The following is a 24,304-nucleotide window of genomic DNA, read 5'->3' as shown; positions in this document are numbered from 1 at the left end:
CTCCCTCTCTTCTTTGAAGATGTAGGGGGACGAAAGGTGTGGAAAATTGTACGTGCTACAATTTGTTGTTGTTGAGTCATTTAAGTTATGACCGACTCTTTATCAGCCCATTTTGGTCTTTTCTTGGCAAAGATCCTGGAATGGTTTGCCATTGTGTTCTCCAGCTTATTTTACAGATGGGAAAACTGAAGCTAACAGGGTTAAGTGACTTGCCCAGGATCACACAGCTAGAAAGTATCTGAGACTGAATTTGAATTTATGAAGATAAGTCTTCCTGATTCCAAGTCCACTGCACCACCTCACTGCCCCACACTATAATTAGTTTTGTTGAAATGATTTTTTTTTGTCTTGTTGTTAGAAGGGAGGACTCATTGCATAGGGGAAGAGAGAGGAAATGAAGGTGTTGTAAAAGCAAAATGCAAGGTCTCCCAAAGTCTCAGTGCTATTTTAAATTATTAAAGCTAAACTGAGACTTTGGGACTCTCTCTCTCTCTCTCTCCATATATATATGTATTTTTTTTTTCTTCTCCAAAAAGCCCTTTATGTGCTCCACAAAAGTGGGCTTTTACCATTATCTGGCTACATGGGGAACTCATCGGCCAAATTAGATTTGAAATAGATTACCGTTTTTTGTCTTGCTTTTCAATTTTTTGTTACAAAGGATGATTCACTGGGTAGGGGGAGAAGGGAGATACATTCAGAAATTAAGGTGTTATAAAAACAAATATAGGGTGTTCCAAAAGTCTCAATATTATTTTAAACTTTAATAGCTTAAGACTTTTGGGACACGCTGTATATCATTGGTTTTCCCCCCAAAAAAACCTTTATGAACTTTATAAATGTGAGGTTTTATTAATATCTAGCTGCACAGGGAACTCATCAGTCAAAGAGAATTTGAAAGAGACATGTATAGCAGATGGAAGCAGATGGTAGGTAACCAGGAATGAATGCAAGAAAGGCACAGGTCTTTGAAGAATAATGAATGACCTAAAGAACAGAAGAGCTGAGGCTGCCGGGGAATGCTATGAATTGTTAGCAAAGGGTTTTTTAAAGCTATCTGGGGGAGGGGGGGAATATGGAGATCAAATGAAGAAAAAGATCTTTGCTGGGGATGGTTGAAACTGTAATAACGGACAACGGAGAGGAGGGAGAACTGCCTGACTATGACCGTGTATGCCTTTTCCTCACCAGGAACAATGATCTTCGCACTGGGAAAGATGGAACACAAACAGTTAAAAGGGATCTGAAAGCTATGTTAAGTAAAGAGTTAGTCAGGAAACGCCTGATTATCCTTAAGGAATTCACATCAGGCCAGACACTAGCTCTCTGAGTACTGAAGTAACCTGGAGGTACAAATATTGGGTTACTTGTTAAGAGAAATCTTTGAAAAATCATGGAAAGTGAGTCAGGGAAAGGGAAATATGTCTTCTCTAAAAGGGGGAAAGAAAGAAGGTGAATTCTTTTAGCTCTAATAGACCATTGATTCTCCAAGTCATCATTCAAGGGATGGCTCTTTGGAACTTGGAAAGGGAAATATGAGAACTGTGAATCAACAAGTCATGCTACACTGGAAAAGACCATGGAATTAGCAGTCTGAGGACCTGGGTTTGAATCCTAACTTATTTACTACCTGTGTAGCCATGGGCAAGACATGTCCCTATTTTGGCCTCAGTTTTCTTATCTGTAAAATGAGGGTCTTAGACTACTTCCAGATTAACCTCAGCTTTGCTATGAGGACCATGAGGCTGGCAGAATGATATGGATATAATATAATGATGATGAGGTACAAGCCCAAGCCAAGACTTTTTTCCCTAGGATTGGGAGGGCTTTTGTCCCATTTGGGCCCCCGGAAAGTTTGGCCTTGGTGGGGGGGCTCCTTGGATTCCTCTACCATTTACTCAGCCCAGATACTCCCTATCTTCTATTTAGCATTCTTTTGATATTCCTCCCTTTGATCCTATTACCAGTCATTCCCATCAGGATCCTCCCTGGGTTTGATCTATCAAGACCATCCCTGGGACCCCGGACTACTTGGCAATACCTGAATTCTTTCCTCAGTCTTTCTCTGTGTTTAAGTTCCATCTCGCCTCCATGAAGTCTCTCAGGTTAATCTCAGGTTTAATCCAGCTCAGACTCTGTCTAGCTGAGATTCTATCTGGCTCACTTATGAATATGAACGTTGCAAATGCTTAGGCTCCTTAAGAGTCAAACCACTATGGTGAATCTTTGATAAACTTTGTTTTCCTTTGGCTTTAAGAAGGCTTGTATCGAATTCATTCAAGTAGGACCCGGCATATCAGTATTTTGGGGCCTCCACCACCCTGGACCTCAACAACTAGATTTTATCAGAGTTTGATGTTTTACGGTACCCTCCTGAACAACATGAAAAGATGTTGATGGCAGTTCAATTAGGTGAATTTGAAACTGGCCAGCACCAGGGAATCTGTGACCTTGGGGTCACATGTGGCCCTCTAGGTCCTCAAGTGCAGCCCTATGACTAAATCCAAACTTTACAGGACAAGTCCTCTTAATAAAAAGATTTGTTCTTTAAAGTTTGGATTCAGTGAAAAGGCCACAGGTTCCCCATCCTTGGTCCAGACCCAAAGAGGAATATTTAATGGATCAGTAAAAATCTAGAGATAGATTTCTAAGAGAGGGCAGACGATGTTTGTCCTTGGCTCCTATGTTAGTCGCTATTTTGATCAGTGACCTGAATGAAAGCATAGAGAAAACACTTAAAATTCACGTAAGATACAAAACTAAGATGGATAGATAATATCCTGAATAACCAAATGGAATCCAAAACAATTTAAATGGTCTGGAACAAGGGGACAAATCTAATAAGGTGAAATTATATTTATTCACACACACTGTAGAAGTGTGTTTTTATTATTATCTGGATAGCAGAGAACTTGTCAGCCAGAAAGACAGATGGATAGATAGATATAGATATAGATAGATAGATGGATAGATGAGTCACCACCACACCACAATGCGGCATCAGAGTTGGACTTTACAGACACACATATGTATATATATGGATGGATGTGTATACACACGTGTTTGCATACATATATACATTTATGCATACAGTAGTAGGGTCCAAAGTGACCTAGTATGATGAAATTTGGGAGGGGCATACCACTTCACAAAGACTAAAGTTTTTAGAGGCCACTAGGTGGTGCTGTGGATAGGACGCTGATCTCTGAAGTCTGAATTCAAAGACTGACTCCAGAAGACCTGAGTTCAAATTCAACCTCGGAAACTTACTAGCTGTGTGATCCTGGGCAAATCATTTAACTGCTATCTGCCTTATTTTCCTCAGCTGAGGATACTTAATAGTACCTACCTCTCAGAGCTGTGTGAAAACCAAATAAGATAGTAGTGTATATAGTAAATAATTGCTCTCCCATTTTTAGATAGGGGCTGCTGTCTGCATCAACAGAAAAATGACCTATCCTGATGAAACTGTGTAAAGTCTACACTTAGGTTAAAAAAAATTTCAGATGTATAGATCTGGTGCAGGGGATATATATGCCATATGAAAAAAATCTGGATCACAAGCTGAATATAAATCAACAATGTGAAATGGCAGTAAAAAAAAAAGTGAATAAAACCAAATCCTTCGTTAATAGAAGTAAAATGTTTAAAACAATCCTGCTATATGCTGCTCTGCTCAGATAACCTTTTAGTATTATTAGACCATCACATTTTAGGAAGGGGATTGACCAACGGAGTACCAGGAACGCAAGCAGGATTATGAAGAGTCTGGAAACCATGTCATGTGAGAATTGGCTGAAGAAATTGGAGATATTTTCCTTGGAAAAGAAAAGACTTAGAGCAGAAATTCTTAACCTTTTTTGTGTCTTAGATTCCACTGATAGTCTAGTCAAGTCTATGGACTCCTTCTCAGAATAATGTTTTTAAATGCACAAAATGAAATACATAGAAGTAAGAAGGAAGTGGATTATATTAAAATTCAATTATTAAAATACTAAATACCAATAGTAGAAGTTCTCAGATCCCAGTCTAAGAGCCTCTGACTTAAGGGGAATATTACTGCTTTCTTCAAATGTTTGAAGATATGCAATGTGGAGGAGAGATTTAACTTTTTTTGTTGGATCTAGAAGGCAGAACCCAGAACAAGGTATAGAAATTTCAAGGAGGCAAATAGTAGCTTAGATGTAAAGAAACACTAATAGAGCTTTTCAAAAGTGAAAGGGGCTTCTCTGAAAAGTAGTGACTTCCCTATCCCTGGAAATTTTCAAGTAGACTCTGAATGACCACTTTTTTTGACAGCGTACAGTCATCATGCTTCAGGCAGTGGTTAGACCAGACGACTTTGGATTTCCTTTCAGTTCTGAAATTTTATGATCCATACCTGTGTTTCAAAATGTCTCCAGTCACATCCTCCCCTGTGCTCCATGAATGAATTGGGCAAGAAAACTGGTCCCCTAGAAAGCCAATGGAAATGAGATCTCAAATTTACCAAATTCTAGCAGTCTTCTCACCAAAGAATTCTTAACATCATCTCTTCCTTTCCATTCATTCTGCTCTCATCCCATTTCATAGCCTTTTAACCTTTTTCTCGGACCACTGGAACAGCCTCCCAATTGGCCTTTCTGCCTCCATCTTTTCCATTTTCAGTTCACTTTGCACAGTTGTTGCTGTATTTCCCTTTAAACACAGCTTTTAGTTCCCTGCTTGGAAGCCTCAATCCTGGCAGAACAAAGCCTGATTCCTCACTGTGGTATTCAGACTCTTCTACAATCACCTGTATTCACCTTGCTTCTCTAATCATATCTGTCACTCCTTTCTTACACAGACTTTTTGCTCCTACTAGTCTGATCTTTCACATATCTGCTTCTGTTTTTGCTATTGGAATGTTCTACTGTTTTCTCTCTTATTATCTATGTTGGGGATCTGATTTATACCTTGCCATTGGACTCAGATGCCTCCAGAGGAGAAAGTGAGGCTGGTGTCCTTGCACAGCCCTCCCTCACTTAAATCCAATTCACTTGCCAGTCATGGCATCACTTTCCTGATGTCATGGTCCTCTTTAAGAATGAAGGACAACCTATATTATCTATATTATGCTCATCCTTTAAGGTCAAAATCAAATCCTTCATAAAGGCTTCCTTGATCCCTCTTTAATAACTTCCAATGCACTACTTCCTGGACTAATCAATTTGCAAATTAATCGCATCCTATGTAACCATAACTCTTGTATTCTTAGCTTTTCTTGTGTAAGTTTGTGAGCATGAGGCTAGAAAAAGAGTCATCCTCTACCCTTGTGTCCCCCAACCCAATGACCAACCAGAGGGTTGTCATATAGGAGGAGGTCATAAGCAGACTTACTGAATAGATCTCCCTCCTCCTTCTCTTCCTGAACCTAACCACATAAGGGCTTGGAGAGTAGGGAGTAGGAAAAGGGCCAGGGACTGCCTAACTCAAATCTTTTTTTGGGTCCTGCATCTGATATTGAGAAAAGAACATTGGGCAGGCAGGATACCTAGATCCTAGTCTTTGTTCTGGCACTAACTGTGTGACCTTGGAAAAATCTCTTTACCTCTTTGGGTCACAGTTTCTTCTTCTGTAAAATGAGTAGGTTTTACTAGTGACCGCTGATGATACTTCATACATTTTAGAATTCTACTTATCTGTAAACTCTTATGGAATTATCTCTCCTCTTCCTTCCTCCTTCCCCTTCTCCAAATACTCCCCTCACCCCACTCACCATTGAAGCAGTAGACATCTAGTGCCATATTGGCCTTCTTTTGAGTAACTGTCCACTCAAGTAGGGTTGGAGGGAAGGTTCGGGCAGCTCCAGGACCTTTCTGGGCTTTGGCCATTGCCTGTATGAGTCTGTGCTGACATACAGCCTGGAAGCCATTGTGGGCGTAATCAGAGACAAACCTGGTGAAGGTCAGAGCATAAGCAGAGGTCAGGGACAAAAGGGAACATAGAAGAAACCTGGTACTGATGTGAATTATTATCATGAGAACAATCAATAGTTTCCAGATAATGGAGATGGTTATGTTCCAGAGTCAGTTGCTTAGAACACGGAAATCATTTTAACCTGGAACTAAGGCTAGGTTTCCAGGCTAGCCCAAACTCAGTTGTTTAAAACATGGAAATCATTTTATCCTAGAAATAAGTCAAGGTTTCTAGGCTAGCCCAAAATCAGTTGTTTAGAACATGGAAATCATTTAAACCTAGAAATAAGGTGAGGTTTCCAGGTTCTCCCCTAAAAGCTTTTTTTGCCTATGGTATACCTCAGTTCATAGAAAATATATTTCTAGTTCTAACTATGGACACCTTTGTAGTATTCTGGGTCAAGATGGAAGAGGATGGGAACAACTCTGTCATGCTTGTTCTCTCTAAATACATGTAGTCCCTGGTTCAAATGTCTGTCTAACAGAAAATATGATATTATCATTGTAGCTTTAAGAGCCAGATGAAAATTCAAATGAAATGTTGAGAAAAGCAATTTGTGTTAGTTGTTTAAATAGTCAGTTGAGAAAATGCTAAGAACTTCTCCTTAAGGAGACAAGGAGAAGGTGAGTGTGTCTTATCAGTGATCTATGGGACTTGATGAAGAGTCTGTGATAGGAAGATAGGAAGGAGGTAAGGAGAAACTTTTTTCTTGTGCGAATGATTTTAACTACATTGTCCACAAAGGAACTTTAATTGTGACAGTTTTATGAAGAATTTGTGAGGAACTAGAAAGTATAGTGAATTTCTGAAGGGAAGACAGGAAAAGGACTAATACTGAGGAGACATGCTAAAAAGATTGTCAAAAGACTAATCGGTATCTAGAGTGAACTGAATAATGTAAGATCAAGTTTCCAGACAAGTAAAGAAGACTTGACTACAGTCATTTTGGGGCCATTTAGGTGCCATAGTCTATAGAACATAAAGTATGGAATCAGAAAGACTCCTCTTCCTTACTTCAAATCTGGCTTCAGACATTCACTAACTGTGTGACCTTGAGTAAGTCACTTCACCCTATTTGCTTCAGTTTCCTCATAAGTCAAATGAGCTTGAGTAGGAAATGGCAAACCACTCCAGTATCTTTGCCAAGAAAATCCCACATGGGCCAACTCCACAACAAAAATTTTGAGGGTTTATGGTGTCTCAGGCTGTGACATTGATCATAACCAAAAATGTTGTAAATATATTTTGTTTATTATTTATTTCCTTCATTAATAAAATATACATATTCATTCAGTAATTTTAATATTTGCTTACTTATAGATAAATGAGTAATTACTGTTGGTAAATAGAGGTTTTTCCATTTCACTAAGTAATTAATATTTAATGAATTGGGGTAGGACCTGGAGCTACATAATAAATGGAAAAGATTGAAAGTTTATTAATGAAGAATAAATTATCATAATGTACCCCTAGATCCCTAGAGAGTTTGGGAAGACAAAACTAAATGTATAGTAATGAATCAAGTGACAAAATGAGGATAGTTGACCTACAGTTGGATTTGGTCAGACTTTAGATTTTATAATCTAATAAGTGGAATCACTTTGTTGGAGGTGGGAAATGGTGGTATATCTTCTCAAAATATGCTACATATAAGATGAGTGTCTTTTTACATCTGCACGAGTGATTTTATTCTATCTCCCTCCACTTATATTGAGAAACAAAGAGAAGCTTCTGGAGAAGAGGTAGAAAGAAAAAGTCCTAAGATTTCTCTTGCTCATTTCTATATATGGGTCATTCCTAGAGCCCAAAAAAGTCATCTGGACAGCCTAAGTAAAGTTAGGGAACTGGTCCCTATGTATGTTACAGTCTTCTAGTAGCACATATTACAAAAGAAATGTCGGCTTGACAGGGAGAACTGAATTTCTTTTTTTTTTAAGTTAATTTATTTTTAGTTTTCAACATTCACTTCCATGAGTTTTAAATTTTCTCCCCCTCCCTCCTCTCCCCTCTGCCAAAACGACATGCAATCTTATTTAGGCTCTTTTACATTTCTATTAAACGTATTTCACATTAGTCATGCTGTATAGAAGAATTAGAACGAATGGGAGAAATTAGAGCTGCATTTCTTGACATTAAAATATTTAATGTAGCCCAAGTGTCTCTGGGACGAAGAGAAATGCATGATGGGAATAGAAGTCCATGAATGGAATAAAATTTATCCATTGAAAAGACAAAAATGCATGCCAGTACCCCAAGGGGAGGGTGCTGAGCTGAAGTGTCGAGGCGGGAGTTTGGGGTTCAGTTCTGGGGAGGAGCACGGCTATAGCAGCAGCAGCAACCTCCCCAGGCACACTAACAGGAAGACATATAGAGAGACAGGTACACAGGGACGAGCAGACACAGATGGGGCAGTGGGTGGCAGTGTCCTCATTTCCCTACCCAGCATTTAACAAGCTGAGCAGTGAGACCTCCCCCCTAGCTGAGGCAACACACAGCAAGGAAGAAGCCTGGTAGGCAGACTCAGTGCTGCCTCAGCTTTATGTAAGGGAATTCAGATTGAGAACATCAGGTTCCTTTTAAGAGCTGAGGGGAGCTGCAGGAAGATTTATTATAAGCTTTCTTTTTCACTTTCTCCTCCCTTTTCAGTTTTAAAGGGCAGATATTTAAATCCTAAGTCTGTGTTCATTCTAAACTGTTTTCTCCTTCATTTCCCCTTTTTATAAAAGATGTTTTTCTCTAAGTAGAGTTAAAGTTTTATCTCATTTTTTTTCCTCCCATGTATGTAACTGAGTAGAGAGAATATGGATTGTGGAGAGTGATTAACAAATCAAGGATCCTCATTTCTGGCATGGTGACCATTCTAGTCTGGGTGCAAGATTTTTAGATATTTTAATTTCATTTGTATTTTGCTGCTGTTCAGTTGTTTCAGTCATGTCTGACTCTTTGTGACACCAATTGGGGTTTTCTTGGCAAAGATACTGAAGTGATTTGCCATTTTCTTCTCCAGCTCATTTGACAGTTGAGGAAACTGAGGCAACAGGGTTAAGTGACTTGTCGAGAGTCACACAGCTAGAAAGTGGCTGAAGCTGCATTTGAGCTCAGGTCTTCCTGACTCCAAGGGCTGGCACTCTCTCCACTGTGCTACCTCACTGCCCCTCATTTATATTATTATGTTAATAATCTATATTTTAAAACTCTGTGCAAAGAACCCAAGCTGATCCAGACAAACTTTGCCTCTAGAGCTCAGGCTAAGTTTGAGCTCTTTGTAATAATCTGTGTTGCTTAGACATTGGCTACCCTCCAAAGAGAGAGAGCAGACGGTATAACCAGACACAAGGTGACGCCTAAAGCCAGACCCCATAGATGGACACAGGCACAGTCTGGGAGCAATTGGCCCTCCTATTCCCTGATGGGAGAAAAAAAGTCTTTAACCAACTTTGCCCTCCTCAGAGATACTTGGTTACACTGATAAAAAGTCATATTTAAAATTGCCCCACCTCCCCTGCCATCCAGCTCACTGTACCCTAGACAGCTGTCTGTGTCTTCTACCACAAGTTCTTTCTTGGATCACTCTGAAATTGAGTGTAAATGGGAGATTGTCCATATATTTGCTACAGAGAACTGAGGATGAGGCTGACTCATTATATTCTCCATCCAACATGGTCTGGTAATTCTAAGATTTTATTTTCTAAAAACCTTTAAGGAATCAAGAACAGCACAGACCCCAACATTAGTTTTATAAAAGATCCTTAAGGTAGATTGTGCCATGGTTTTGAATAACAACTAACCATTAGGCACTTTGAAAAACTTTCTGTGGATAGAGTGGATAGAGTGCTCATCCTGGAGTCAGGAAGACCTATGTTTAAATTTGACCTCAGAGTTTTGCTAATTGTGTGACCCTGGGCAAGTCACTTAACTTCTACTTCAGCTTCTCCAACTGTAAAATGGGGGTAATAATAGCATTTGTTGCAGAGGGTTATTGTGAGAATCAAATGAGATAATTTTTATTAAGTGTTTGGCACCATGCCTAGCACAGAGTAAACACTTAGTAAATACTTGTTCTTTTTTCTTGCCTCTAATACCTTCAGGATAAAGTTTAAATCTCTTAGCCTCATGTTCAGTAGTCTGGTTCCAACCTACCTTTCTAACTGTAGCCCCTGCTAACCATTTCTACACTAATACCATTAAACTCCCACACGGATGCACGGAGAACCAGAGTTATCCTGAATTCCGTGTAACAAATATTCAGAAAGTCCCCACCTTATACACACTGTACCTCCCTTTCCTTTCCTTCCTTTCTTTTCTCCTCTTCAAGCTGACTGGTAGATGAGTAGAGAGCTTCCCAGGGCTCTTTGTTCCCCTTTCTTTACCCCTGACTCTGAGTTCTGTGCCAGAGATGAACCTACAATGGCCTTTGCTTAGGAAAATGATTCAACCCTTACACACCCCCCCACACACACACACACTTTTGTACTGAGTCATCCACACGTTCAATAATATTCTTCATGTCAAAGAACATCCATTTATGAACTGGCTGGCCAGAGTTATATTTCAGCACGAATACAGGACTGAGCTCAGTGCATGGCTGAGGTTAGGGCTCAGCACGTGTTTGGGGTTAGGACTCACTTGCGGTTGTATTCAAGGTTTAGCATGTGTCTGTGCTCAGGATTCAGTGTATGACTGGGGTTAGGAATTAGTTTGTGGTTGATGTCAGGACCCACTTGTGTCTAGGATTAGTGCTCACTGAATGTAGAACACAGTTAAGGGCCCACGACTCTAATCAATTTGAAAACTGGCTGAATAGGAAAGATTGCAACCAGTAGCATTTAGTGAAAAGTATCTGCTCATTGTGGAGTGGTTCAACCATTCTGGAGAACAATGTAAAGGATGCTCAAAGGGCTATAAAACTCTGCATACCATTTGAGCCAGCAATACCATTGATAGGTCTATATCAAAAAAAAATGGAAAAAGATCTATTTGTACAAAAATATTTATAGTAGTTCTTTTTCTGGTGGCTAAGAATTAGAAAACAAAGGGATGCCCATCAATTGGGGAATGGCTAAAAAACCTGTGGCACATGATTTTAATGCAATATTATTGCGTTATAAGAAATGATGAGCAGGATGATTTCAGAAAAACCTGGAGAGATTTGTGTGAACTGATGCAGAGTGAAGTGACCAGAACCAGGAGGATGTTGTATACAGTAACAACAATATTGTACAATGAAGAACTCTGAATAACTTAGCTATTCTCAGTAATGCAATGATCCAAGACAACCCCAAAGGACTAATGGTGAAGCATACTATCCACCTCCAGAGAAAGAACTGATACTGGTTGAATACAGACTGAAGCATGATATTTTTCACTTTCTTTCATTCTTTTTCTTTCCTTCAGGTTGTCTTGTACAAAATGACTAATGTGGAAACGTTTTTACATAATTGCACATGTGTAACCTATATTTAATGGCTTATCATCTCAGGAAAGAGGGAGAGAAGGGAGGGACAGAATTTGGAACTCAAAACTTTAAACAAAAATGATAAAAAATTGGAAAATGAAATAAAATATTCCGATAAATGGTAAAAAAAAAAAAAAAGTGTTCAAAGCAATATTTGCCAGTTGGGCCCCTAGATGGTGATCTATAGTAGGATGTGCTTCTGTTTAAGACCCTAAATCACCATGGAATCATCCCTCTGTGCCTCAAGTGTCTAGGTCCTACTGGTTAGAGCCTCGGACTTCCCCGACCCCTACTTACTTGAGCAAATACTTGTCCAGGCGAGGTGAAGGTGCAAAACCACTGAGGCAGGAAGCCAACAGCACCCAACCTCGTTCCTTGTTGCTGATGTTGGGGTTTCGCCACACCTGATTGGCTAGCTGGACCAGGATCTCATCCCTCAGCTCAGCTTTTGCTAGCCCCTTCTGGACAATATAGTTCCCAAACAGGTTGTCCTGAGCTCCGTGGAGGTGAGGATCACCCATGAAGCGCAGTATCTATAATTATTGTCAAAATCAGACACAGAGAAGTCCTCCATGACCCCAGTAAAAACAAATAACCCCCTAGTCCCTTCTACTGGCATAGAAGGCCTTCATGTAAAAATTATCCTGCCCAAGTTTATGCCAAATAACTACACATTCATTCCAAAGTGACTTTGAAGGGAGCTTCTCTTCCGTGCTCAAGACTTTCCTGTGGCCAGTTCCCCATTGACTACAGGACAATGTTTACATTCCTTAGTGTGGTATTCAAGGACTTTCAGTACTAGCCCGCCTTCCATAAGATCATAGACTTAAGAGATACAGGAGATCTCCTTGAAGGGAGGTTATTCTTTCTGGTCTTCCACTGCTCCCTCCTATACGGACCTTCTTCTTTACTTTTCCCTATGCCATTCCCCACCTGAGGTGTTCTCCCTCCAAATTACAGTCATCCCCATTTATCAGGTTTTTATTATTCAAATGGCATTTTGTCTGACTAAGGGACAGAGCAGTTGCTGATTTGCATTGATGGGGAGACAGTCTTATCTCAATGAAATCAAAGGTCTGGTCAGAAAAAAAAGTGCCTTGTGTACAACATATTTACTTCATGATTATTGCTTCATTCCCTTAAAAATCTCTAATTTTGTGGCATGGGACACTCCCTCCTTCCACTTAAACAGATTTCAACCCCTCATACCTTAGAATCACAGGGTCATAGAATCTAAAAGCTGGAAGGGACCTCAAGGGTCATCTAGTCTGATGTATACTGAGCAGGAATCTCCTCTACCTGCCTAAAAATGGTTCACCCAAACTCTGCTCCAAGACCTCCAAGGAGGGGATGCCCGCAACCTCCTAAGGCAATCCACACATGTGACTTTGAGATAGCTCTAATCAATAAAAAGTTTTTCTTGACATCAAACCTCAATTTGACTTGCTGAAATCTCCATCCTCTGGGGCTAAGCAGACAATCTAATCCCTCTTCCATGTAACAGCCCTTCAGATGCTTGGAACCAGCTAATATGTCTCCTCTGTGTCCTCTCTTCTCCATTTCCCTCAGCCTACCTTCATATGGCCTGTTCCCCAGGTTTCCCTCCACCCTGGTCATGTTTTAATTTATCTGTGTCGCTGCCAGCCCCTGAGTCCCCTGAGGGACAATGGAAATCTCAATAAGTTCTCTTGAGCTCTGGGGAGCTCGCCATCCTGCGATCAATCTGTCGATGAGCCTGCCTACACTAAAACAAGCTAGGGTGGGTTTTGGAAATGGACATTGAGTTCATCGCCAGGTCTATACTCAAAGGTATAGAATCTATATCCTCTGTAATATCAGACCCAGGTTGTAAAAATAGCTGGTACCATTTATATAATGTTTAAGGTTTGTAAAGACTTTTTGAATACTAGCTTATGTGATTTGCCCAACAACTCTGGGAGGTAGGTATTACTATCATCCCCATTTTACAGATGAGAAAACTGAGGCACAGAGGTTAAGTGACTTGCCCAATTTCACACAGATGGTTAAAAATGTTAAAAGGGGGATTCTTATTCAGTCTTCTGAGAGCCCTTTCAGATCTGTAACTCTTATGTTCTGTCTTATATTTTTCTGTGTTATCTATCCCTCTTGACATAAAGCTACATCCAAAGTATATACCAAGTGAATGAAATGTATTCCATGTGAATGATTGTGTTTCTATATCCACTGTTGCTGTTCAGTTGTGTCTGACTCTTCATGACTCCATTTGGGGTTTTCTTGGTTTTCACGCCTTCTGGCGTGGTTTGCCATTTTCTTCTCCAGCTCATTTTACAGATGAGGGAACTGAGGTAAACAGGATTAAGTGACTTGCCCAGGGTCACACAACTAGTAAGTGTCTGAGGTCAGACTTGAATTCAGGAAGATGAGTCTTTCTGATTCTAAGCCCAGTGCCCTATCCACCACACCACCTAGCTGCCTGTCTATATTTACTAAGTTGGTTCAAATTTCAAGTTAAATGAACACTGAATTTGGCTTGGCCACTCACTAACTGTATAATCTTAGATGAGTCTCCATGTTTTCGAGCTTCAATTTTCTGGTTTTTTAAAACTAATTTTAATAGACAAAAATGGATTTTCTTCCCCACCCCTCCTTAAAAAAAAAAAAATCCCTTGTAACAATTGTACAAAAGTTTCCTTGTTTGTTAAAGGAGATACCCAAGCTGGTTACCTTACGATCACATAAACACACTTATATTCACAAATTACAATAAAAATGTTAGTTATTATTAAAATTGCTAATGGAAGGTTTTTTTTTTAGGCTTCTAAAAGAGCTTAATTGCTATCAGCCCCATCTCAGTTTTGGTGCTGTGGGACAAAACTCTAGTCACCCCACCTTAGTTATAGCTCTGCCATAAAGTACTTTGTAAAATTTAAAGCATAGCAAAGGTCTATATGGTGTCACTGCACCTGGATTTAGAAGAGATCAAGATTCAGATCCTACACACAACACTTGCTAGTTGGGCATCTGTGGGCACATTATTAAACCTCCCTGAGTCTCAGTTTCTCTTTCTATAAAATGGGTCTCTAGTACCTATTTCATGGGGCAGTTTTGAAGATCGAATGAAATAATGTACTACAGAGCTCTGTGAACCTTAAAGGGATATATAGGGTTCCTTTAATATTATTAGATGTATCAATTACATGTCAATAATAGCTTTTAAAAGTTATTTTTAATACAGCTATCTAAAAGCTAGTAAAGCTTAAGTCTGCTTTAAGACTTTTGAGACCCCTTGTGTCAGATTTCCCCGCCAATATTTTATTCTGTCAGACACATCCATAGCTACTTGACAAGTCACCTGCATCCAGGTAGGAGAGGATTTGGACTAGGAATGAGCTGGATACAGGAGATGGAGTAGAATGATCCAAGGATGTCTAGGCAAGATTGTCTCTCAAGTTGAGCAAAGCTAAGACTTGTACCTATAATGCTGACCTATATTGACATGCTGTCCTCCTAACTAGAGTCGAATAACTTTTGTCACCTTCAAGGTAAACAGCAGTAAGGTATTAACCACTAATATTATTGAAGAGAAAAACATGAAAAAGGGAAGGGTTCTATGCCCAAAGCCATTACCCTCTACGTTCTTAGTGGGTGATAGTAGGAATGATCAGACAGACACAAGGTTGGCTGCTCCCCTACTCTCCGTACGTGGCAGGAAATGGAGGGTATGGGGCTTTCCTTATTCACCAATCCTTCAGTGGGCACCAGGAAGCTGGGGAACAGTACAGAGAAAGGAGCCACAGCCTGAGTGCTGCCTCTTTGTCTTAAACTTACCAACTTAAAAATGCTAATGGCCTCTGGATAATGTTCCTTCTCCAGCCTGGTAAGGGGGCTTTGTAGTGGCTCAGTAAGCATCCCAAAGGCCGGATCCTAGGGACAAAGCATGGACACCAACATTTGATAGAGTGACGATGGTGAAGGAGAACCAAGGTGAATAAGACTAGGGGAAGGAAACAGTGGGAAAGAGAATAGGGCTCAGGGGATCACTGTGCAAAAAGGGATGATGGAGCCAGTGGTGTCTTTGGGGAAGGAAGTTAGTGATGACCTCAGGGTAGCCCTGAGGCCCTGTCTCCTCTTCCTCTGTTTCCCTCCTCCTGACACAAACATAGCTTCCCCTGGGCCCCCAGCCCCAGAATGCTGAAGAAGAACCAAGGTTCTCCTTGAGCATAATGACACAGTCCCAGTCTCCCACTCTTTATTTTTTCCAGCCTTGTTACACCCTCTCCCCAATTTTAGAAACATTTAGTTTGTTTCTGTGCCAACTCCCTATGCCTCGACAAAATCCAAAATCTAATCCAAAAACCATTTATTAAGTGCCTACTTTGTGCTAGGCACTGCACTACATGCCTTTGCTGTTTGTCTGGAGAGGACTAGGCTCCATATCACCTAGGTGACATCCTCCTAAGGATTTTAGTAATTGTAGTACAGAAAAATACCTCATTGCAAAGAAATTCAGTTCTAATGGGGGAATTTCAGGCAACACAGAATATGGTATGGGGATGGCAAAGAGATGGGGGAGGAGGAGGTTGAGAACCTTCTCAGAACCCATTAAATCCCATCCCATCAGATCCTCACCTTGAAGTGGACTTGGATGTACTTGACCATTGGATAGTTGTTGATGTCGAGGGGCAGTGCGATCTGAGGATCAATCTGTAGCTTAGGAGTGCGGACAGAAACCACGCAGCCAGCATTTGCTTGTTTGTATACTGTGGGCCAGAGGAAACAGGAGTAGAAAGACACATAGGTTCCTCCCTCGCCCTTGCCACCTCCTCTCCTTAACCATGAGTCTTCCCCAGGCACTAGAACCCCATCCGTCCCCTCTCCCTCTCCAGAGGCTCCATGCAAAACTTGAGTCCTGAAACATTTTCACTGACTGACCCCTACCCCAAGCTGAAACACAGGACTGGGTCAGGAAGTCTCCCCCAGTTCCCATCCTTTCTTGGAACTTCCTCATGTCCTGGCCCTCCCTGGACTTCCCTGCCCATCTAGTAGCCTTTTGGCAGGTACAGGCCCCCTCCCCACCCTTCCAGGGTCCCTTGCCCACCTGTCACCACCTGTAGGAGTCCTGCCAGCTCAGCAGGCACCTCAAGACAGGCCACATTCACCACCTCTCTCTTGGTCAGTTCCTGGGAGACAAAGCACTCGGAGGGAATTCTCTCTCGTCTGCTGGTCCTGGTCTCCTTGGCTCAGGGGACTCCAGGCCCCAGATTAAAGGGACTGGGAACAAAAAGTGGCTACCCATCCAGACTGGACCCCAGTCTATAGGTTTAGGGCTCTGCCATCCCTGTGCCCCTGAAGCTTTCCCTGGAACTTGTACTCACCTGCCTGACTCCCCAAGACCCTTATTCTTAGAAGCAACACTACCATGAGATACCTACAGGGCTTACCTTCCCTTATCCCATTCTGCTTCCCAGTCTGGAATCACTCTCTGCACCTACACTGTCTCCTAATTTGTGTGACCCCTCATTTTTACCTTCAACTTTGATTAGAAGAGTGATCTGATTGCTAGAACCCTAAGATCTAAACCTGGAATAAAGGGAGAAGGGAATATTGAGGGAAATGGGAAGGGGTGGAGTCATGAGAACGGAAGAGATCTCAAAGTGATTCAAAGTTGCAAACATAAGGATGTCAGAACAAAAGATGGGATTTTACAGAGGGCATCAGGGTGATGATGGGAGAGAGTGGACAGGTCCCTCCAACTCAGACTCCCTCATCTGCTTGGTAGAACAATCATGTATTTATGGCATCACCATCATTTTTATTGTGCTCATTGGATCCTGTTTCATTCAGTCACTTAACAAACATTTATTATCTCTCCATCTAGATTATAAACTCTTTGAGGACTGGCATTGAGTTATATATGCCTTTGCATCATCAGTGTCCAGTCCATGGGTCTGTTGAATGAATAAAAGGATATATGAATTATCATTTCCTCCCCCCCACACACCCCACCTCTCTTGGGTCCTCCAGGAGCACCACTGCTCAGACTTGCTTAAAACCTTGGAGGCTAAGGGTAGGGTGTGATGTCATCTGGTTTGTCCATAATTAAGAAAGACAGAGGATGTTCCCCAGAAAAACTATTTATACTCCCAATGCTACCTTTGATAGATTTCTGTTGTTAGATTCACAGGCTCCACTTAGTCCCAGATCTTCCTTCTGCTGCTACCCCTTCAACTGTTATCAGGTCTAAGATTCAGGCTCTGCATTAAGGAAGAATCCAAGCCCCAGGTTTTGGGACAATATTTGTTCCTGGATATGTGGCCGCCACTTTTACATCTTTATCAAAATAGTTACAGGCTGCAAAAACCACTGGTTACCAGTGAAAAGAAAAAGCTGATGTGAACACATCGATGGATCTTACAATTAACTTTGACTTTGTTTTTTGAAGAACTGGGTAGTGCATGATTCTGTTGGTTTGTTTTTGTTAAATCTATTAGTCATGTCTGATTCTTGGTGACCCCATTTGGGGTTTTCTGGGCAAAGACACTGGAGTGGTTTGCCATTTTCTTTGTCTACTTCATTTGACAGGTGAGGAAACTGAGGCAAACAGGGTTAAGTGACTTGCCCGGGGTCACACAGCTAGTAAGCATCTGAGGCCAGATTTTTGAAATTAGGTGCTCCTGACTCCAGAGCTGGTGCTGTATTCATTGTGCCATCTAGCTGCCCCAAGAATGCTGCATTTTGACTTAGAAGACCAAGGTTAGACTCTTAGCTCATCACTTTTATTATCTATATGGCCTTGGGTAAAACAGTTAATTTCTCTGGGTCTCAGTTTCCACATCTGTTAAAAAGGAGGTTGGACCAGGCTATTTCTAAGTCTCTTCTTTAAATTCTATGACACTGTCTTCAAGATTCATTGAGGTCTCAGGGGGCATCAGGCTTCCTTTCCCTATGCCCTCAGCTCAGGCCATAAGGGAAGGTAAACCATTCAGTAAACATTTACTGAGCCAGAGCCAGGGTTGGTATCTTGAGGAGGATACAGAGCAGGCTGATTCACAGAATCATGGCATCTCTGTAGCTCAGTGATATATCAGTTCTACCATTTCCATTTGCCTTCCTCTCTCCTCATTCCCATTTCCACTATAACCCCACCCATCCTTCAAGGCTTAGGGGTTGGACCTTTGCCATGCAGAAAAAGGGAGAGCCTCCTTGAGGAAATGCATCTTCTCTGCAATGTTGCCTAGACCAGGATTTCTTAAACTTTTTCCCTTGTGAACCCTTCAGCACTTCTTAAACTGTGTATCGAGACCCCATAAACTCACCGTATAAAAAGCACTGGAGACAGAATCCTAAGAGGAAAATAACTTGCCAAGGGTCACACAGACAGGGGGAGACTTAAACTTGTCTTTCTTGCTTTGAAAGCAGCTGTCTCCATTATGTAACCTCTGCTTCTCAAAGCCCATCTCAAATGCTACCTCCTTTGTAAAGACTTCCTTGATACCCCCCTCTTAATAATTTTCTTTTTTGTTGTTGTTTTGGAAGGCATTGGGGTTAAGTGACTTGTCCAGGGTCACATAGCTAGTAAATGTCTGAGGGCAGACTTGAATTCAGGTCCTCCTGACTCCAGGGTCAGTGCTCCATCCGCTGTGCCACCTACCTGCTCTCAATAATTTCTTTTATGGACCTCACATACAATCTTCTTTCTGTAGCTTTTAGGCATTTACTTTCCATTTTGTTCTATAGTTACTTACCTATCCATCTTATCTGCCTCAGGTTCTTAACTCTAAACTTCTTGAGGACAGGGATCATCTAGCTGTCTTCACAGTCCCAAGGCATGGACACAAAGAAGACTTTAGCTTCCTGCAGGTTCTCATCTTCCATGAAACCCTGCCCAAGGCCTAGGAATGCCATCTTACTCTATTTCTTCATAACTTTGCTTGATCTTCAGCTCTTGGCTTGGGATTGCTGCATTGTTTGCTTGTCTTTCATTTTCAAAGAGGACCATTGACCTGACAGGGTGTTGATGTCTTGGATTTACTCTGTCTTCCAGAGTCATGGAAGTCCAACACCAGGACAAAAGTCAGGAGGACTGACAATGGCCTGGGCTGCAGTGGATGACCTTGGCATCTTCGATGTCTGACCAAGTTCTAAGGGCTCTACAGCTCCTGCTTTGGTCATCCTCGTAGCCATTGGAACAAATTGTCCTCGTGTCCATTTTGCCAATGGAAATCTTCATATACTTGGGGTAGACATCCCCCTAACTCACCAATAGATTCAAGACCCTCAACCTGGTTTAGTCCATTGGCTGAGATGGTTCACTAGGGTGAGGCCTCTTCACATTTCACATTTCACATACAGTTTCTTGGAGCAGCAGGTGAGAGGTAGGTAAAAGGTAAGCAGCCCTGGAAAGCCTCAGTGAGCCTCCACACCAGAGGTGTAGTCCTCCCTGAACACTCCCTACTCCCTTACATATTGAACTTCTGACCTGCTCAGTCCTTGAGCCAACTTGGCCTGCCCTCTCATCATTCAGAGACCTGATAAACCCAGTCAGTCTCTGATTCTTTCTCTCTTCCTGCTCTTGCCAGACCCTTCCCCTTTCTTTCCCTGATCTGAACACCCTCTAGTCCCCCAGTGTTATTTTCAGTGCTTCCTTCACCAGTGAATTTAGCAATAATATATGTGCTCCTCAAAAACATAGAATCCTAGAACGTCCGAGCTAGAAGTGAATCTTATCGATTCTTTAGTCCAACCCTTTCATTTTAGAAAAGAGGAAACTGGAGAGAAAGGCCTGGCTGATTTCTGAGATATAAATGCTCACGTGGAAAATTTAACAATTGGTTTTAGAGAGCCAGCTTGAGCTGTGTGTGCATTCCTGTGTTTGCTTCTTGTTATCTATTTGCACAGTGGAAAAGGAATAAAAGGGTGGGGTCCTTCCTGCAAGGAAGCTGGGACCTACAGTTGAGCATCAAGGCCCTGAGCTCCCTTAGGCTCTTCCTTCCTCCCCAGATAGTCAGTTTGGGGACCTGGTTTCAGGTGTATTTGGGTGTGGTGGAAAGGTGAGGTGAGGTCAGCCTTACCCTCAGGTACTGCTTTTGGTTCACATACATGTTCACCAGAGATCTGAACTTGACCAAATTCCTCTTCATTTTCCGATACTTCTTCCTAGGGGGAAGGAGGGTGAATGGAGCCCAAGTTTAGGCAACACAGACCCCATACAGTTACTGGTCCCCAAGGACAGGTGTTCCAGAGGCTGTCGGGAAGCCCAGCCCTGCCCTCCCTCCAGTCACTCAGATGTATAGTGTGATATCTCACGTGTGAGCAGTGCTGGCTTCCCATCTGCTTACATGCTCAAGCAGCTGCCAAAAGAACACTTCTAAAGGCCAGATCTGACTCAGTGACTTCTCAGCACTGTAGGGTTCATAGGACCCCATGTCTCTTGACTCAATCACTCGACTCCACTGGCTCCCTATTACATAAACCCCTCCGTGTGATATGTAAAGCCTTTCAAAAGTCCATTAGATCATAAGATCCCTGAAGGCAGGGACTGTCCCCAGCACTCAGCCCAGTGCCTAGTGCATAGTAGGTGCTGAACATATGTTTGTTGATTGATTTATTGACTGAAATGGGGCTCCAACCTGTCTTTCCAGTATCATTTTATGTGACTTCCCTTTTACTCACTCAAACTAGGCTTCTTGCTGTCCATCGTATCTGACACCCCACTGCCTTTGCACATATCGACCTGGGTGCCTGGAATGCACTATCTCCATGCCTTGGCCTGGTGGAATCCTTGCTTTCCTTTGAAGGAGGCTTGAGGCTCAGTGCAGATACCAGCCCCTACATGGGGCCTTTCCTGGTCTCCCCTGGCAACTGCTGGTGCCTCCTCCAAATTACCTTGTGTGTGTATGCACATATAATATGTTTTATATATACATACACATTATATATGTGTGCACACACATACACATACATGTATAACACATGTACACACATATGTGTGCATGTTTGTGTATATGTATATATTGTATATTTGTATATATTTTTCAGTCATGTTTGACTCTTTGTGACCCCATTTGGAATTTTCTTGGCAAAGATAGTGGAGTGGTTTGCCCTTCCCTTTTCTGGCTCGTATTACATATGAGGAAACTGAGGCAAACAGGGTTAAGTGACTTGTTCAAGGTCACACAGCTTGTAAGTATCTAAGGCCAGATTTGAATTCAGGAAGATGAGTCTTCCTGACTCCAGACCTGGCACTCTATCCACTTTACGACGTAGGAGTGTGTGTGTGTGTGTGTGTGTGTGTGTGTGTGTGTGCGCGTGTGCGTGTACATACTGTTTCTCCCATAAACTCCTCGACCACAAGGATTCTTTCATTTTTATTTTTACCCCCAGGGCAGTACCTGGTACACAGTGTGCTTCTAAAAAAGGCTTGTTGGCTAATTGACTGATACAAGACCTTCGAAGGAGGCAGAACAGGGATCATTTATTATTTTTTTATGAGAAGGAAAGAGAGGCAGTGTGGTGTAGTGGATGAAATGCTGGATTTAGAGGGTCAAGAAGGCCTGGTTTCAAATCTCACCTCTGACACTTACTAACTGTATAACCCTGGGGAGGGTTACTTAACTTCTCAGAATCTCAAGCAATTTCCTAAGACTAAATCCTAGAGTGAATTCTATCTGTATCTGTGTTAGTGAAAGGAGTTCCCACACCAGAAAGGTCCTCCCATTGAAACCAGAGGTATTTCACATATGACAAGGAATCAGACTCAGACTTAACTTCTCCCAGTAAACAAGGTTAGAACTGGGCTAGGATCACACCTTTAGTGTCCTGACCCCCCAGATCCATTCCCAGGGCAAACTGTCCTTCAGTTAATCCATGACCCTCAGCTTTTCCGCACAAGGTCCCAAAGGCATGGACAGTTGGCTCTGCTTGGCTCTGAGGTCTGAGTCCAGTTCAAGGCTCTCCCTGCCCAGAGCCTCCCTAGCTGAGGCCATGGATCCCTCGTCTCCACCCCTTCCCATTGCCGCCCATAGCCCTCTCCCACTTAGCAATGGCTTCTGGAATGCCCTAGTTCACCCTTCCTGGGCCCGTACCTGGCAAGGTAGCCCCGAGAGACACTCTGGAGAAGGATGATCTTGCGGCGCAGGGAACGGAAACGCCTTTTGATGAAGAAGCCTCGAAGGCAGCGCTGCAGTGTGAGGACTGCTAGGTGCAGAACTCGGTCCCTCATGCTCTCCAGCAGCTGGTATAGATGTTCCTTCAGGAACAGCTGGGGATGGGATAGAGGAGGACACCCTCGTGTCACAGACCGCATGATTGAACGAAAAGAGCCTTTGCTTTAGAATCAGAGGGTCTGGGATCTAATCCTGGATCTGTCATTTACCAATTTGGGGGCAAATGCCTTAAGGTCTGTGGGCCTCAATTTCCCTATATGTAAAGGGAAGACGTTAGGCTAAGTGATGTGTTACAAGTTCCTTCAGACAACCTGGGTTCAAATTCTGGAGCTGTGCCTTATTTCATGTGTGATCTTGGACAAAGCCTGGAACCTCTCCAGGCCTCAGTTCCTCATCTCCAAAACTGAAGGAGTGGAGTGGACTAGATGGTCTCTAAGGATCCTTCTGACTCTAAATCTGTGATCTCGTCATCGTCATTGCTATGTAGCATCTGACTCTTGCTGACCACGTTTGGGGTTTACTGGGCAGATATACTGGAGTGGCTTTCCATTTCCTTCTCCAGCTCATTTTACAGATGATGAAACTGAGTTGAACAGAGTTAAATGATTTGCCCAGGGTCACACAGCTAGTAAATATCTGGGACTGGATTTGAACTCAGGGAGAGGCCCCCACCCCCACCATTTCATCCACTACTCCACCTAGCTGACCCCAAGTCTATGATCCTATGACTCTAAATATAGATCTATGATCTGGCACCTCCACCCTCAGGACTACAGTCTAAGGTTCGGGTCATTTGGTCACTGAATAAATCTAAAGCCTTTCTACTAAAGCCTTTCCTTTGCTGGTGGAGGAAAGATGTCCCAAAAGTCTTGGGGGCAGTTTTAAGCTTAAAAACTTAAATTATGTAAGTTTAGTTATTTAAGCTAAAAGTTTGAATATATAAGGGGAGTAAAGAAAATCGGTGACTGTTTCTCTGGAGGCAAAAATATGAACTATAGTCTGCCCAAGGGAGAACTGAGGGTAAGTATGCTCTGACAGCAGAATATGGTAGGAGAGACTATGACTGCATGAAAAGCCAGAGGGAAGGATGCCCCAGGGTTTTCATTTAGGCACAATGACTTTGAATTCTTCCCTATCCCAAATCCCCTATCCCCTATCCTCCAGGGAAATGCGTATTTTAAAAGGAAATAATCATAAGCTCACAGGATTGTAGATTAGAACTTGACAAGATCATAGAGGTCTTCTAGCCCAAAGTCCCCTCTTCTTACAAGTGAGGAAACTGACGCTTAAAGAGATCAAGCTGAACTTTAAACCTACGTCTTCTGAGTCTAAATCCAACTTTTCCTTCCTCCTCTCCCTCACTAGTTAATAGAGATTTAATGATGGCACTTTAAGCAAGCATCAGTGGGGATGGCTCAAATTAATGTAAATGACAATTGTTTCTGTTACAGTCAAAAATTCTGAGGGTCTTCCCCTCCCAGACTGATTTTTTTGAGAAGGCAAACTAGGTGACCTTATGCCTCAATTCTACTCTAGCCTTCATTTATTGAATGGGTATTGTCTCAGACAAGTTGAGACCTGGGAAAGACCTTAGCTAAAAAACGCCAGGGTGTCCCATTGCATTGTGGGCCATTGTCAGTCGTCCTGACCTAAGTCTTGCCACTGGACTCTGATGACTCTGGAGGAGAGACTCAGCAAGGCTGATGATTTCACACAGTTCTGCCTCACTTAACTCCCCAATTCACTCAAAAATCAAGACATCATC

The 24,304-nt window shown here is 42.2% G+C and overlaps 1 protein-coding gene across 1 annotated transcript in view; it reads right to left on the bottom strand.

The window, feature by feature from the left end:
* The window catches only part of MYO15A (myosin XVA), a 133,198-nt gene that overhangs the window by 55,634 nt on the left and 53,260 nt on the right, over positions 1-24,304 (bottom strand). The window contains exons 24-31 of the mRNA XM_072650668.1: positions 22,459-22,634; positions 20,446-20,530; positions 16,473-16,554; positions 16,004-16,134; positions 15,203-15,298; positions 11,690-11,925; positions 5,738-5,916; positions 4,382-4,454 (exon numbers count right to left, since the gene is read on the bottom strand). Of these exons, the coding sequence (XP_072506769.1) occupies positions 4,382-4,454; positions 5,738-5,916; positions 11,690-11,925; positions 15,203-15,298; positions 16,004-16,134; positions 16,473-16,554; positions 20,446-20,530; positions 22,459-22,634 (1,058 nt within the window). The remainder of the gene's footprint in view (positions 1-4,381; positions 4,455-5,737; positions 5,917-11,689; positions 11,926-15,202; positions 15,299-16,003; positions 16,135-16,472; positions 16,555-20,445; positions 20,531-22,458; positions 22,635-24,304) is intronic.

Source organism: Notamacropus eugenii, chromosome 3 (assembly GCF_028372415.1).
Source record: "Notamacropus eugenii isolate mMacEug1 chromosome 3, mMacEug1.pri_v2, whole genome shotgun sequence".
Classification (NCBI taxonomy): Eukaryota; Metazoa; Chordata; class Mammalia; order Diprotodontia; family Macropodidae; genus Notamacropus; species Notamacropus eugenii.
The sequence above is the reverse complement of the archived record's forward strand: the minus strand, read 5'-3'. Positions and strand labels throughout refer to the sequence as shown.